The 17,525-nt window shown below is 36.2% G+C and overlaps 1 protein-coding gene across 3 annotated transcripts in view; it reads right to left on the bottom strand.

Moving 5' to 3' along the window:
• LOC121367806 (mediator of RNA polymerase II transcription subunit 15-like) overlaps positions 1-17,525 on the bottom strand; it is a 64,179-nt gene that overhangs the window by 12,889 nt on the left and 33,765 nt on the right. For all 3 annotated transcript variants that reach the window (XM_041492182.1, XM_041492181.1, XM_041492183.1), the window contains exons 12-15: positions 16,993-17,059; positions 16,310-16,443; positions 15,226-15,395; positions 3,944-4,042 (exon numbers count right to left, since the gene is read on the bottom strand). In XM_041492182.1, coding sequence (XP_041348116.1) covers positions 3,944-4,042; positions 15,226-15,395; positions 16,310-16,443; positions 16,993-17,059 — 470 coding nt within the window. The remainder of the gene's footprint in view (positions 1-3,943; positions 4,043-15,225; positions 15,396-16,309; positions 16,444-16,992; positions 17,060-17,525) is intronic.

Raw genomic sequence — 17,525 nt, 5'->3', positions numbered from 1 at the left:
AACTAAAATAAATTTAAAAAACCCTTTAGTTTAACCAACTTTTGATAGGTTGAAAAAACCAACAAAAACCCCACACTCCCACCCCAAAAAAACCTACACCCTAGAAATTGATAACAAAATATAACCATAACATATTGAAAAATAATGTCTTTAAACAAAGGAATCAAGAAGTATTCAAATGTGATATAAATATATGAAATTCTGTCAAAGTTTAACATGACATTAACAAAATAGACACTTTGATGGAAAATGTCATTCTTTTATGTCACCTGCATTCAGCCAAAGAATGTGTACAGATCTGTACTAAATTTGCTAAGGTTACTATTGTTTTATGAAAAGTTTTATTTTAACAAACATTATGATAGTATTGTTAAAGCAATACAAATTTTCATATCTCCTAAGTTCAACGGCCATAACTCTGTTAAAAATGGGTAAATCCTCAAGAAAGTCAAACTTGATCTGTTACTCTATATAATAAAGCTAAACACAAAATTACAGCAAGGGCATTGCATTTTTTTTCTCCAAAAAATAGGATGGACAGACATACAGACAGACAGACTGACTATCAATATGAATTGGCTGTAATGTAACATACATGTGTGATGCTAGCAACAATTAATTTAAAACAGTTTAATATACAAAAAATGCTTCGATCTTGTGAGTGCCAACACCAAGGTTCACTCATCTCGTGTGTGTGTATATATAGCTCTGTGAAAGACGTGCACATGGCAGTGAGCCTGAGCTGCAATCTGGTGGAGATCTCTGCTAACTGTAGATATAATTGGCCTACTTCAATCACTAGTGCAGCTGATTGGATACCTTCTGCTCCTCGGTCCGCACATGTTCGACAATTACCCAGTTAGAGATAACATGGAGTGAAGGTTAGGAGGAAAACTTACACAGCACTGCAGTAGGTGACCCCATGTCAGTTATTACATGGAAAAAAACGTTTAATGATCCAGCACATGCAATATTTCATAATCATGTAATTCACATTTTATAAATAAAAGCATCAAATATTAATTTTTTAAATTAATCAACTAGCTGTAATATGCAGCAAATGTCTTATGTCATACATTCCAATACAACAGAAACTGTGTACATGTATGAACCTGAATGCTAATATTAAAGTTTTACTCTTCTTCTTTGTTCACAACTGAACAACCTGGAACCATGGAAAGATTGCACCATTTCGTTGTGAGTTTTTCTTATTTACAAAACTAAGTTTACTTGCTATTAACAGGGTACGACATTAGGAATTTTTCTAACTGGCCAAGTACTGGTTTATTTTAACAGAACCTTTAATGATTTCAGCAGGCCTGACCAAACTGTAACACTAACAGGCCCATGTTTGTATACAGACCTGCAAACAATCTTAAGCATCATCTCTGATTTTATAGTTTTCAAATAAATAAAATATATAGCAGCTCAAGATCATGTCTAATGTTTATTTCAAAAAGCCATCTTCATCTATAATAGTCTGTCCCAGTATGTACATAATTTTTATGTGGCTTGAGGTACGAAGAAATGAAATGTGTTTTGAGAATATAAAAAAGTACTACATGTATTTTTGAGTGCAGTTTGAAAAACAAAAAAACATTAGCTTTATAGTTATCTCCTGTTGTTAGGATTATACCAGCTGATAAACAAATGACACATTTTCATACCATTGTGTGTATTACAATTTTATTTCTTTGAAATTGATTTTTTTTTTTTTTTTTTTTTTTTTTTTTTACTGCACACAAAAATAGTGTTTTTCGTGTATATTTCTCTATTATTTTTTTTCAAAACTTTAATTATTTACCCCCCCCCCCCGCCACAAAACATTGTTAATTAATAGAGGATGGGAAAGACTATAAATGACAAGCCTTTGAATGACAAGTTGTTATCAGTCAATATGTCATCATCAATCTTGACCTCACTGCAAGTATCCTGTTCCCGAAGGCAAGACTTTTGATTTGAACACCTAAATAGTTCACTACCTTCACTGTTTGACCATACTTCCATGGCAGGTATTAGATCAAATTCTTCAATGTCAGGTAAATACATCACAATTGTCACCAGGTCAGACAATTTGACCACCATTATTGTTTATATGTTTACATTTATGTTTGATTGGTTTGGTAATAAATACAAAATATTTGTTGACAAAATAGCAATTATAGTGTTAGACAAATGTTTAAGAAAGTCAATAGCTCTGGCAGAAGCTTTGGCTAGTGCCTATGTAATATAGTAATACGCTTGATAATTTCCACTAGCCCAGACCAAAAATGTACAAGATGGGACCTTGGGCTAGTGGATTTGTCGGACCCTGACAATTACTGGCTGTATTTTACTTCATAAATAAAAATGCAGCAATAGATTTAAAAACCATTACTTAACTTGATAAACACCCCACCCCCATAATGTTTTACAACATCACGTGATAGCCTTCATCCCTACAGACTGCCATTTTGAACGAATCTACCAACGTTATTGTGACAACACATGATACGAATTCCTCTTACGACAAAAAACGGTTGAAAATGTGGGCGTCACCTTTACACATATAACTTTCGAGCAAAGGCAAGTGATATAAAATTTAATATGAAACAGTTTATCGTTTAACATACAGTATAACTGAAACTTTAAACGGCCCTTTGGAGCCAGTTCATTTTTGTTTTTGTAAATTTTAAAATGGCCCTTTAGCAAAATAACCAGAGGGGGACGGCTTTCGTATATTTATTTCGTACCCTGATTAATAAATATTAACTGTTCTCATGAAAATATATTCACAATTTTTATAAACAAAATTATACACTGAGAACATTTCACATTAATGTTATTCAAAAAAATAATTTTATCAATTATTCTTATTTCCATAAAGACAACATTATCAAAAGTAAAGCTACATTTCCGTATATATGTTTTTCCTGTCTGTAAACTGCAAATTATTGAAATAATGTGTCTGTCATGTCTGTGTTTCCATGCTATCTGTGAACTGTATGTGATCTGTTCATGTGAATTTGGAATCGCCTTTTCAGCAATTCTTTTTGGAAACACGGAATCCCACAAGAAATGATGTCATATGAGCAAGAAGTCTAAACTGGCCGATGTTCTTACAATGTCCTTGCAAAATTAATTTCTGTCACTATGTCTTCACAGATGGGTAGATGTGCACAGGTATGGAAACGATCGACATGGACAGATTCGCAGCTTTATGCAATACATATACGGAAAATGTACATACTGAATCATAGCTTTAATGTTGTGTATTGTGTGTGTGTGTGTGTGTGTGTGTGTGTGTGTGTGTGTGTGTGTGTGTGTGTGTGTAGGGTGATTCATACTAAAAAAATCCTCATTTTGAAGTTCAATAACAGAAACCTTTTACAAGACAGAACACTTAAAATGTTTACAAGAACAGTTTGTGTTGTCTGTTGATGTTACTCATTATCTACACTACGGTCTAAAAACAATGGTCAATGGGCCCACCATTTTTCATTGGTCTGTTTTACCAAGATGAAATGCACTTCCTTACTTCTACAAGAGGTTTTTTCCCCCTCAACAGTCTAAAATTTTCTACTGACATTCTTCTATCATGCACTTGTTTGCATGCTGAAGATCAATCAACCATAATTATTTAGTACAGTAGATATTGAGAAGCTTTTGATTGGGATATCAGTTTGTCACATTTAATTTTTTTTTTATTACTGCACCATTTTAAACATGAGCTATTATAAAAATAAGCTGTTCATCGTAGTAAAAAATTTAAGATCAGTACAAAACATAATAAACTGGTTTCATTGAAATTTTCAATGTTCTGTGCTGCATATTTAGTAACATTTTCTTTATGAATCATCCAATATAATAAGCCACACTCAAGCTAGTAAAGTAATAATATATGTAACATCACCAGATGCATATGCTAATTAATCAAAAATTTTACCAGTATGAAATGACTTACCGTAACTGTGAGATTCGGTTTCACATTCAGGACTTGTACCAGGGTAGGTCCCAGGCACTGTCACTGTTATAGGTGGCACACTTGGTAAATTTTTATCATCTGAAACAATAAACAATAAGTTAATTAACCAACCAACTAAATCAAATCAATCAACCAAGTAAATCAAATCATCCCAGTGGTGGATCCAGGTGTGTGTGTGTGTGGGGGGGGGGGGAGGGTGAATAGGGTGGCTAGCCACCCCCTCCCTTCCTGGGCAATTTTTTTTATGTTCATTCCAAACATATTTAATGAATTTTATGAATTAATTGCAGTCGCTGTACTGATCAACATTTGCCATTTTTAGCAAAATACATTAAACATGATGTCACAGACAAAATATTACATTTGTATCTGTGACGTTTAATGTTATCTTTACCGTAAGCCCCCGCCGGTTCACTCCATCCCAATCCAGCCACCACCACCCCTTATTATTTTCTAGATCTGCCACTGCATCCTACCAACCATCCAACAAATAATCTATCAGATATTTCTCAAATGTATTATTGGACTTTCCAGATTGCTATTTGAGACACCGAGATTAGGGTCTCTAGTACTCATGGGTCAAACTTGACCCGGACCCATGTACCCACCACTTGATGATGATGAGACTAAGGAATAAAGTAAAATAGCACTATGCATCTTAATTCCAGTGCTGAACATGGATGCCAAATCATGCCATTGTATTGCATTCCACATGTTCGACTTTTCTTTTCTCTCCATGTCTCATAGCCCTATAATGTAACCGGTGGCAACCATATGGCAAAATTACATAAAAAATACAATTAAACGAAGGTGCTCTTCCTTGCATGGGTACTCGAATCCTGTGAATGGACTTGAGTATTCCTAGACTCTGCCCGTGCCCAATTACTCGTACTTGTGGAGGCCCTATCCGAGACTACCATTTTCACTGCCAGTGATTCATCTTGTGGCTTTGGGTATGTTTTATTGTTTTATTTATTTATTTATTTATTTTTATGGATAGGTAGGAGTTTAAAGCAGAAACAGAATTAAAACAAACATTAATGTGTTTGCATCCAATGTCAAGTTCCAAATAGCTTATTATGCAACTGTTCTAAAAACGAGTACTGAGTTTTTAAAAGTATGAATCAATCATTTGTTAATTAAATTATCTCATAACTAACAAATAAATGCAAAATTTAATCTGATGTTAAGTATTTAAGTGGCACATGCTAAGACTAGGTCATTAACACAACCAAAACAGGGTCTTTATTAATTCTGAAAGTTCTGACAGTTGAAGGGTGATGTTTGGAAACCATAGGCAGCTACAGCCTAGGTCCCCGAAGCTCTGGGCTTACTGTTCGTGGCACGCGCCTTGTTAATGAATCTGCTATAAAAAGTAAAGCTTTCATTGAAAAATGTAATGAACAGGCAGCCTAAGTATAACATGCACACACAGCTCCAGTGCATGGGGATAATGAGAAAACCAGACTGGCATAGCATGACTGCTTGCACTTGGTATTTTTCGCTCTCACGAGCCACAAAGGTCTGGCAGTTTGCAACTGTTTAATCTTACAGATTGGCCAACATGCTGGGGCTGTGATTAAAGTGTACAACCACACTGATAATGTACATAACTGTGGTTCACGTCCAATATGCCAATGTTATATTGACTGACTCTCTACGCATGTTAGTGTCTGTGGAACCACACCCCTGCGCGTGCTGTAACCTTACCATTGTGCAGGGGTGTAACATTCTCTTTGAGAATGGCCAATACAGCACAAAATTGAAGTTTTGAGTAAAAGTCAGTATCTATCTGTGATATTTGTATTTTTGCACATTTCTTTACACTGTGTTTTTGTTTAAATCTTGAATTTTTATATTGATGTTGATCATCACTTTATTTGTTTGCATTACCATAGTTTGACACCCAATAGTCGATGTATTTTTCGTGCTGGGGTGTTGTTAAACATTCATTCATTCATTCATTCTGTGGAACCACAGACATGTTTTTGGGGTTGGGTTTTTTTTTTGCATTCAACACATTTTATTTTCGGTTATATGGCGTCAGACATATGGTTAAGGACCACACAGATATTGAGAGGAAACCCACTGTTGCCACTTCATGGGCTACTCTTTTTGATTAGCAGCAAGGGATCTTTTATATGCACCATCCCACAGACAGGGTAGTACATACCATGGCGTTTGATATACCAGTCATGGTACAATGGCTGGAACGAAAATGGAAACAGTAACAATGACTACAAAGTCTGAAAAGAAAGGAATGTTCATCCACAATGTTTGTAGGCAAACAATCGCTCAACACAATTCACTTAGAAGAGAAAAACTTAACACATTAATGCAGTTTGTCTTTTTATTTGATGTTTTATTCTTTCACAAAGTTTTCTAGAAATCAATACATTTTTTAAAATTTCAAATGATATATTGCAAATGCTCTCAAAGAGCAATGTTTTCTTTTACTAAAATTCACATTGAAGATACATGTATCACAGCATGTTAAAAGCCATTTATGGACACATACATGTACTAATGATGTTAAAATATAGTAATATTAATAAAACCACAAAAATAAATAATTAAAAAAAACCCTATCTCTTTATGAATAAGCAAGTATTTTATGTCATAAACAAGTATAATGAAACCAGCAGAACAATACAAGTCTACAGACAGAACTGATTATTCTTCATGTTCATTCTTTTCTCTTTTTTTTTGGCTTATATGAAATTTCACCTTTATAATGACTATTTGAGGTGAATTATGCATGCAATTAGTGTCGTCTGAGTCTCAACCCATCTACATATAGATGTAGACACCACCTTCCTTATCTATCACCTTTCCACTTCCCTTATTAAAAAGTAAAATAAAACATTGCATTTACAAGTATGGATAATCATCGATAAAATGATTTTGTGCATTCAGTTATGGATATTAAAAAATTATTTGGTATATGAGATGTCATGACCATGTACTCATAGCACTCAAGCCATTAATTGAAGATTTTCTAATTCCATAACAATCTAGTACCATTTATGAAGAAAAAAAACCCTCTCTCAAAGAACTGATCTTACAGAAGAAAAAAAGACTTTCAATTAAATCAAGATATTACAATATAAAATAATGCCGATAGGATTGAGCAATTGCCTATACCAGGAATAAAGTACTGCCAAAGAACTTAGACCAAGTAAATGATTGAATGGAAAGCAACAATTTGTTTAACAACACCTCAGCACATTTAAAACTAGAGCTAGAAAATGAGATATGAAACCTACTGCTGCCAGAGGCTACTCCTACTGAATTAGGTCAGGTCAGAGAGTTTAACGTGCACATTCAAAGCAAGCTGTTGTAGCGTACACCTGTCCTGGGTGCAGGTGTCGGCCTCAGCTGGTTCCTCCGTCCAGGACAGGAAAGTCCTACTGAATAATAGCAATGGATCTTTTATATGCACTTTCCCACAGAAATGAAAAAAAAAAAATGCCAGGTCCACCAAGGGTGATTGATCCCACAACCCAGTGCACCTCAGGTGAAAGTTCTACTAATAAGCAATATCCTGTTTCTACAAATCATTGATAGATGATGCAACACAGGTCTATGTATGTATGACAGTGAGATAGTATAATTATGTCTGTAAATAAATGGTTTAGGGATTCTAGACAATAAAAATGTTACTTTTCATAAAATTAGGGACTGCTCATGCTGATGGGATTCTTTCTACCATCAGTGATCAATTGCCACTGTTAGAAAGGTGACTGGAATGAACGAGTCAACATGCTATGTAAGAAATCTCAGATATTGTAAACCCTGCTACATACGTAATTATACCTTAAGTATTACATCCTAGGATAGAATTTGCTTTAAAATTATCTTTAAATTATACAATTTGATAAAATTGTTAAGAATCTTTTTTCTCTTTTTTTAAAAAATCTATTTTTGGGGGTAAAAATTGTCTTACAAGTTTGTATGGTTTAAAGCTTAATCTTTTTAAGTATCTTAGTATTATTAATTCTAAAGTGACATATCAATTTATCGGTTCCCTTTTGATGCAAATGGACTATAGTATCCATGAAAAATCATTAGCCCCCACCCCACATCCTCCCTCAATTGATTTACAAAAATGTTTAGAATCTGTTTTAAAACACAATTATTTGTGAGTTACTGTAGTAATTTATACGTGGGTGTATTGGAGGTGAACTTTACCGAGGATACCTTGAACAATCTCAACATATGCTATAATAATGCATACCAGTGCATGATCATATAACAACCATCATACCGTACCAGCAACATGTTTAAAATGTTGGTGCTTTACTACGCTCAACGGCATATTCACTGCAGAGCAGAATTGAAGCTAGTTAAAACGAGCTACGTGTACTTGCCCACCTGCTGTGTATAAGTGGAAATTTGTGATATTGGTGACAGGGTACTGGGATTGGCCAAACCCCTGCAATTGCCCACGTCAATCGGCAATGCCTTGGAGATTGCCGTGAAGTTTTACATTCTCCACAGCACCTTTTTTTGCTGTGAACTATATTAGGGTTTTTTTCAAAAAGTTTTTTTACCATGGACATTTTCTTAATTGCAAGGGTTGTTGGCCCTAGGGTTAGAACTGCAAAATGGTCTAAAATGGCGGCTCCCTATTTAGAATGTATGCAAAGTATGAACAGAACCATATTGTATGTTTTGTATGGAGAGCATGGAAACACTGTAAGAACAATTAAAAGTTTGGAATTGTGGATATAACTAAAAACTTTAATCTCTGATGATTGCTAACCACACACTGCATCACACACCAACATGAATTAGCTTCAAAAGACAGCACATTAAAAAAGCAAACAAGCCAAAAGATATTTACATGCATGAGCATAAAACCTTTGTAGCAAAAAAACAAAAAATTATTCAGTTAATTCATTTATTCTAAAGGGCAATGGTGTAAACTTATAATCTCTAAACCAAAAAATTGTTTTGTTAACACTGTAAGCAAATGTCATTGCAGGTTAAAGATGCTGCTGACATTGCCCCTATTAACTGTAAATTAAAAAATTTCATTTTGAAGTACATGTGTATGCTATATAATAGATACTGGAAGTAGTTGATATGACAAACTATTCATGTGAATACTGTCATAACGCATGCAGGTTTAGTGAGTATTAATGTGTGGGTGTATATAAATATAAATATAACTTGAAAACATTCACACCTATTATGAGTCACTGGTATATCAGATGTCATATTAAAGGCATATTGTCACAGACCACTGACCTATTTAATGGTCTAACAAAGTATTACCGGAACTAAAATAATTTGATTTGTCCCTAAATGTATTTTATTCAATCATCTTCAATAACCACCCATACTCCATTTGTTAATGATATTTTCTAAACATAATGGAATTATGGCAATGGTCCATAATTCAAAAACTAAAATTGCCGAGAGGGTTGACTTGGATTTCACTCCATCATGGTTCAGTTAAGGTAATGCGATAGCTAGATTTGATTTCTAACAATTAATGTAATTTTTATTTATTATCCATTTTTAGAGAAATAAGGTCCTTAAATCCGTGACAGTATGCCTTTAATGTTCTCAAAACATTAAGTCATCACATTATTTAATTATCTAGCAATTTAATATCACCGGGGAAAAAGCCTACTCATAGAACATCAGATGAAATTCAATACTCTTTACAGAATTGCAAACAAGAAAATTTCTTGAAAAAAATTAAAACACTTCTTATCTTACAAAAAAAAAAGGACTTTCAATTAAACCAAGATATTGCAATTTATCAAATAATACTGAAGACGTTTTACTGATTATTTACACAAAAATTCTTTGAAGCAAGTAGCAAAAAGGAAAGGAATCAATAGTTAATGATTCAGCACATTTTAAACTACTGCTAATTGGTCCAGAATATGAGAAGAAACTTGCTGCTTACACATATTTTCCTCCTACCTAATAGAAACAAGGATTTTTATAGGTCTTTCTCCAGACAGCAAAACACACACACACACACACACACACACACACACACAAACAAACCACACACACACACAAACACACACATGATACACACAACACACTCACTCACACAAACACACTCACTCACACAAACACACTCTCACTCACACAAACACACACACAACAAACACATACAAACACACACATACAAACACACACACACACACACACACAAACACACATACACTCACACCACACACACACACACACAGACATACATACAAACACACATACAACACATACAACACATACAGACACACACATACATACAGACACACACATACAACACATACACACAACACACACAATACACACACACAAACACACACACACACTCACTTTCACACACAAACACTCACACACACTCGCATACACACAACACCCACACACACTCAGACACACACACACACACACATCTTTGATATACTAGTCATTAATAATTGGTATTTTGTTGAAAAATAAGTGGATTTTGCATATTTGAAGATAATTTGGCAAATTGTTTTGCTCACCCAGAGCTAGCCCTGTAAATTATGAACAAGATAAAGAAGTCATGCTATGTAGTTGATGCATGGCTGTTAACAAAAGTAAAATGTTGTGACTGAAATTTTAAGGTACAGGGCATTCAAAATGGTAATGTTTTATATGACAATTGTAGTCCACTTTAAACATGTATTTCTCCCATCCCACACCCTGTTATTTTTTTTTATTTGACAAAAACATTAATTTGATGGGTCCTGCAGTGAACCTATATTAATGGAAATAGCAGTGGCGTAGGCAGGATTTTGTATTGGGGGGGGGGGGGGGGGGGGGGGGGGGCACTTGTGTAGTGGGATATGACACAGAAACCTTTTAAAAGTTATTAATAAGCGAAAAGGTAAATATTTCCCAGGATTGGGGGGGGGGGGGGCATACATTTACATCGGGTGGCCCTTGTGTTGTTGCAAATTCATTATGGGAGGGGGAAGGGGTCATTAAAAATTGAGGTAAAAGCCAATGTCTGATATTGCATTACGCTAATGTTGAATAGTTCTTTGTTGATCTTTGTGTCATTTAACAATACGTAAGGCAAAATCTTGCAGTTTCAATACCTCTCTCCCCTTGTAACGTTTTGTGACCGTGTCATATTTTACTTTGGGGTCTTTAGTAATACATATATACTCTTCAAAAAAAGAAACGCAAAAGGGTACAAATGGGTTATAACTCCGATTTTATGTTTCCTACCGGTTCATGCTTTGTGAATATAAGGTCATTGCATGTCCCAAACACATTCCTACGGTTACATTCAATAAAACGCAGCTACTGTACAATAAAGTTCCAAAATGTGAATATTCGCAAAAACGCAGCCATGTGCAAACCATGTCACCACTGCACGTGCGTTGTCTACACGTGCAACATGAACACTGACAGTATAAAAGTGCCGGGTGTTCGCTTGCCTGGCCTCTGTATCTGGCTGACAGTTGACAATCCAGGACATGCCACGTCTCAGTGAACCGCAGAGAAACAATGCCATCGGCCGACTAGACGCAGGCGAATCCAGAACGGCCGTTGCCAGGGCATTCCATGTGTCCCCAAGCACCATCTCCAGACTGGGACCGTTACCAGCAACATGGATCAACACGTGACCTCCCTAGATCCGGTCGACCACGGGTCACTACCCCGGGCAGGACCGCTACATCCGGGTACGCCACCTTCGGGAACGATTGACTACTGCCACCTCCACAGCCGCAGCAATACCAGGTTTGCGCAGGATATCCGACCAGACCGTACGGAACCGCCTACGTGAGGTAGGAATTCGTGCCAGACGTCCAGTTCGAGGTGTCATCTTCACACCACAACACCGTCGACTCCGACTGCAGTGGCGCCAGATTCATCGACAATGGCCTCAACTGCGATGGAGACAGGTGTGGTTCAGTGACGAGTCCCGATTTCTGCTCCGACGTCATGATGGAAGATGTCGCGTGTATAGGCGTCGTGGTGAACGTTATGCGGCAAACTGCGTGCAGGAAGTGGACAGATTCGGCGGGGGTAGTGACATGGTGTGGGCAGCCATCTCACACACTGGCAGAACTGACCTGGTCCACGTGCAGGGCAACCTGAATGCACAGGGCTACATTGACCAGATCCTCCGGCCACACATCGTTCCAGTTATGGCCAATGCCAACGCAGTGTTCCAACATGACAACGCCAGGCCTCACACAGCACGTCTCACAACGGCTTTCCTACAGAACAACAACATTAATGTCCTTCCTTGGTCATCGATATCACCGGATTTGAACCCAATTGAGCATCTATGGGACGAGTTGGACCGACGCCTCCGACAGCGACAACCACAGCCCCAGACCCTGCCCGAGCTGGCAGCAGCCTTGCAGGTCGAGTGGGCCACCATCCCCCGGGACGTCATCCGTACTCTGGTTGCTTCAATGGGCAGGCGGTGCCAGGCAGTTGTCAACACACGCGGAGGCCACACCCGGTATTGACTCCAGATGACCTTGACCTTGGTGGTGTGTCCTATCACTTACTCACAATGGACTAGAGTGAATTGTGAACAATCCTGCAACATTTGGTAATTATCGGACTCACCATTCAATAATTAAATCAATTCTCCAAATGTTATGACAATGTGGTTTTGCGTTTCTTCTTTTGAAGAGTATATGTTAAAATAAAATGGCAATGACTGGTTGCATTTTACTTTATGAATTAACATTATGTTGCACAATAACCTCCCCCCCCCCCCCCCCTAATTACGTTTTGTCACATCCCATAATTCCCACTCTCCTTAGTGCACGTTGCGTAGTTCTCGAATGATCCCATTATTCAAGCTTAAATTTAAAAAAAAGTAACATACCACTGGTCGGTAAATGTTATATTTGACCGGATCAACTTTATTAAGTTTCAATATCTATAATACGCAATCTAATATCTCCCGGCAGAACTATTACATTGTAACAGTGTTCATCATATGATGTGACATCGGGTACGGCCATTACTTCAAAGGGAGTGAGTAGCACATTTAAATTAAAGGTAGGGTTTTTTTCACTTAATTTACTACTGTAGAAACGTTTGTTTTGTTTTTTTAATTACAAAAACCATACCAAAAATGATTTAAAAAATAAATAAATAAAAAAAAAAATATTTGAAGAAAAAAAGTACGAAACATATGTACACCTTTTTACAAAATAAGATCGTCTGCTTAAAATAGCACAGCAAATGATAGTGCAGGGTGCACATTAAGTCAATACTTTACTTTCTACGTCCGTTCGGACTATGTAAATAGCGGATTGGACGTGTTGCGATAGATCCCAAATACAGTATGTGTTAACGCAAATGAATGAATTAAAACAAAAAGTTGTATTCTTCTACCAACACTGTATTATATCAGACAATGTAGGCATTATTACTAAAAACTACGACACAACAGACTGTATCAAAACAGGATAAAACTAATTTGCATATCCAGGTCAGACTTGTTCGTCACATGTTCGTAATCGATCGGAAAACCAAAACGAAACTTGTTCGATGTCAGGTTTTTTTAAAAATATACAATTAGCTAAATTAAAAAAAAAATTTATGAGTTCAAGTATCCGCGATAAGAGCAACTTTGGGAATCTTTATTGGGAAACTGTTGGGTCGAAGGGTCTAATTGGGGAAAAGGTTTGATATTGGATTGGGAATTTACGTTAGGGGAATGGGGCATGTATGGTAGATTATACCCATCCGATAGGTACCTAAAGTGGGGTCAGTGGGGCAAAGAAAACGGCCGAAGTGATCGGGTTGACATTACGAAAACCGAAAACGACCGAAGTGATTCTCATTTAAAAAAAAAAAAAAAAAAAAAAAAGACTAAAAAAATAATTTCCACAATTTCTCTGACGACGGAAATCCGTCTCACGACGGAAATCCGTCTCACGACGGACAGTTAACAGCCATGTTGATGATTTTGCAAACTTTAAAGCTCAAATACATCCTTCTGTGTTGAGAAATTTGTTGTTGTGACCATCAGAACATCAATGACATTGTCAGGTCCTAAGGAGAACTAAATAGCAGAGGTCAGCTGTTGTAGATCACCATCAGTATGTCAAATTGATCCTTTATTGAGTTTGGGTAGGTGGTTCCATTGGAATTATGCTAATCATGAACGGGGTTTTTGATCACAATCATGAACATCATGTTGGAGGAGAGTGCATGTGTGAACTTCCAGCAACAAATTTTCACTGGTTCTCTAGTGGAAATTGTGGTAGAACTACTTTTGTTAAGTATTGTGAATGTTCTACACCAAGACATTTTATTGAAAAGGATTCTGATATCATGAGTATTTGGAGAAATTCAGGGTTTATGTTGTTTTTCTTCAAGGTCGAGGAAGGTGCAATCTGTCTCTTTGTAGCAGGACATTCCTCTAATCGCTTTGAATGGAGATTGCAATATGGCGTCTGCTGATGTTGATATGGATTTAATTTAATTACAGAACATACTCATTGGTCTTCATTGTGTTACTTTCTGTTGTTTATGTCTGAGTTTTGCATCATACTACACTGGGCACCATTTCTTTGCCATATTGACACTATTGAGTTTCTTTTGCCTTGTGCTTATAGACCTTTCAGAACCTGAGCACCTGCATATAAAGCTAGTCTAGATTCAGGGATTAAACTACTTGAGACTAACAACAGAATTATTAAAAAATTAAAATTAATTAGATGTTAAATATAAGAATGGAATGGAATAAACAAAAGATTACACAAAAAGTATGAACCCGTATCAAACTTTAATTTTGTAAATCTACTTCCAGTAGTGGAAAGGAAAGGAAAGGAAATGAATGACACCATAACTCTTTCTCTCCCATTTTGGAGTGCAGTCGAGACCTGCAAAACTAATGTAAAAACCCATTCTCAACTGTAGTCGAGATGCAACCGGTCTTCGTAAACACAGCGGTCAACATTCACAGGAGTTAGCTTGATTCTGTAAACTCTAGAACATAGTAGAATATCAATCGAACACACCGAGTGTATTTTGTTGACTGGTATTCATATTTAAATTGGGTCAGTGATGACGTTTTCTGGTTGTAAAGCTGGATAGATAAGAGTTAACACATTGTTAAATCAGAAGCTGTTAGATGCCAAAATATATTACTTGGAATGTAAAAGAAAGATATTGCCAGCACACACACCAAGCCTGATCAGCGGCAAGTAAGCTTTTATACTTTATTCAAAACATATCAACAAACAGCTGATTATCAGAAGAACAACATTGAGAAGACTTACCAAGCTGACATATGAGATGGACCGAGCTGGATGTTGGGTGATGCAGAGGATCGAGGTTAATCTTGAATCTGTTGTGGAGACGAGCTATCTCCCCTTGTAAGATGTCAGGTATTCCTTCCTTCTCCTCCTCATGCTTCCTTTTCAGCTTCTTCAGCGGGGGGCTGGGAGACCTGAAAGAGGTACGAAGGGAATGATTAACAATGTTTCAGCACACTGTGTGTTTAACCAGACACCATTAAGTGTCAACAACATGGCAAATGTGAAACTTGGTCTCAAGTATTCAGAAAGTCCTCTATTGTCATTTAATATTATTATTAGTATTAAGTGTCTGTTACAAAAAACTTCCCTATAAACAGGTGAACATAATATTATATCATGGTCTTCAACATATCAGTCATTAAAGGGGAAATAACCCAATGTGTCCACTGAACAGACATGGGAAAGAAATCTGAAACAATCGATATATTTCTTTTTTTGCCTCTTGGTCTGACATGTGATGATTTGTAATCAATATCCTTCATTCAGAAAATTTAACATACTACTGCCATCCAAAAAATATTCCTGTCCTTGTTATTTGATGAAAAACAGACAATAACACAACTACACCTACCAACCCCCCACCCCCCACACACACTGATGGCTCTGCCACATAATTTTTCCCCAGGCTAAAATAGTTTAAATTACAAAAAAATTATAATTGTGGTTTGTATATAAAAAAAAACACTCCCTCACACTCCCTTTTTGGAATCGCCTTTTAATAAAGTTTGTTTTGTTAAGCATCGGCTATTAGATGTCAAACATTTGGTCATTTTGACATATAGTCTTAGAGAGGAAACCCGCTACATTTTCCATTAGTAGCAAGGGATCTTTTATATGCACCATCCCAAAGGCAGGATAGCACATACCACAGCCTTTGATATACCAGTCGTGGCGTACAGGCTGGATTAAGAAATAGCCCAATGGGCCGACTGATGGAGATCGATCCCAACCCAACCACACATCAAGTGAGCGCTTTACCACTGGGCTACATCCCACCCCTCCCTTAGATAATGAAAATAACTAATATACTGCGATATAAGCATACCTGATGGGTGATCCATACAATGTAGCTATGGAAGGCCCAAATGTCCGATGCAGGCTGTGGTTTAACATGGGGGATTCCACATTCTGGGTTATTGAGTCTATCAGTGGCTGATATATATTGGTATACGATGATGACTGCAAAGAATTTAAAATTATATTAGTTATAGCATGATATTTTAAAAATATTTCATGGTAAATCATTATTGCTTGAATAGTTACAGGTTTAAACTATATATAATTTGGATGAAAACTTGTCTCTGAACAATTGAAACCAAACCAAATAATGCTAATGAATGAATGAATGAATAAATAAATAAATAAATAAATAAATAAATAAATAAATAAAAATGAATAAAATAAAATAAAATAAATAATACAAAAAGTTATAAAAATAAATAAATAAATGTTGATAAAATGAATGAATGCTGTTGCAGATATTGGGAGAAACAAAGGGATTCACATGGTGGAGCAAAGGCATCCATGTTTCCATGCTCACTTTACACACTTTAGACACCTGTGACTATCCCTGAAACTCAAATGTTTGTTTCCAGGAAAGACCTTTGGTTGAATAGAAACTGCCATCTTGGATGGAATTATTGGACAATAAACACTGTTTCTGGTTACAAGCAACTTTACTTTACACCACTGGGTTGTAATATAACACTATCTGTAATTAATACATACCGGTTTTGTAGGAATATTCCATGTTTTAAGAACCTGTTCACATCTGTCCAATGTAGCAAATGACACCCTGTAAACAAAGTAATAATTTTAAAATCCATAACATGCACCAAATTTATACATTTATAAAGTAATTAATTTGATGATCAACATAATCTATCTATTGCATTCAACATATACATAAAAAATACATTCAGAAAGAATGGGCTGAATTTACAACGGCTGTTTTTCTTAAAGGTAGATATTTAAGCATTGTAAATACATGTATATGTAGTTACACAAGGGTAAGATAAAAACAGGCTTTGAGAATTCGACCCTATATGTTGATGTTTCTTGTTTCTATGGTTTAATATACACGGCATCACCAATATTAAAGTTAGGTAATTTTTACCCAAGTAAGCTAGACATCTTGACCATGTTGAGTTCTATAAAAACTGAATCATTAAATATGAGGACTCCAGACAAAAGTTCAAACATTGTGCAGAACTGAGATCAGAAGCATTACACTTACCAGATGACAGCAAGGGATTTTTTAT

Source organism: Gigantopelta aegis, chromosome 3 (assembly GCF_016097555.1).
Source record: "Gigantopelta aegis isolate Gae_Host chromosome 3, Gae_host_genome, whole genome shotgun sequence".
NCBI classification, from domain to species: domain Eukaryota; kingdom Metazoa; phylum Mollusca; class Gastropoda; order Neomphalida; family Peltospiridae; genus Gigantopelta; species Gigantopelta aegis.
Note: the sequence above shows the minus strand (reverse complement) of the source record. Positions and strands in the feature narration are given on the sequence as shown.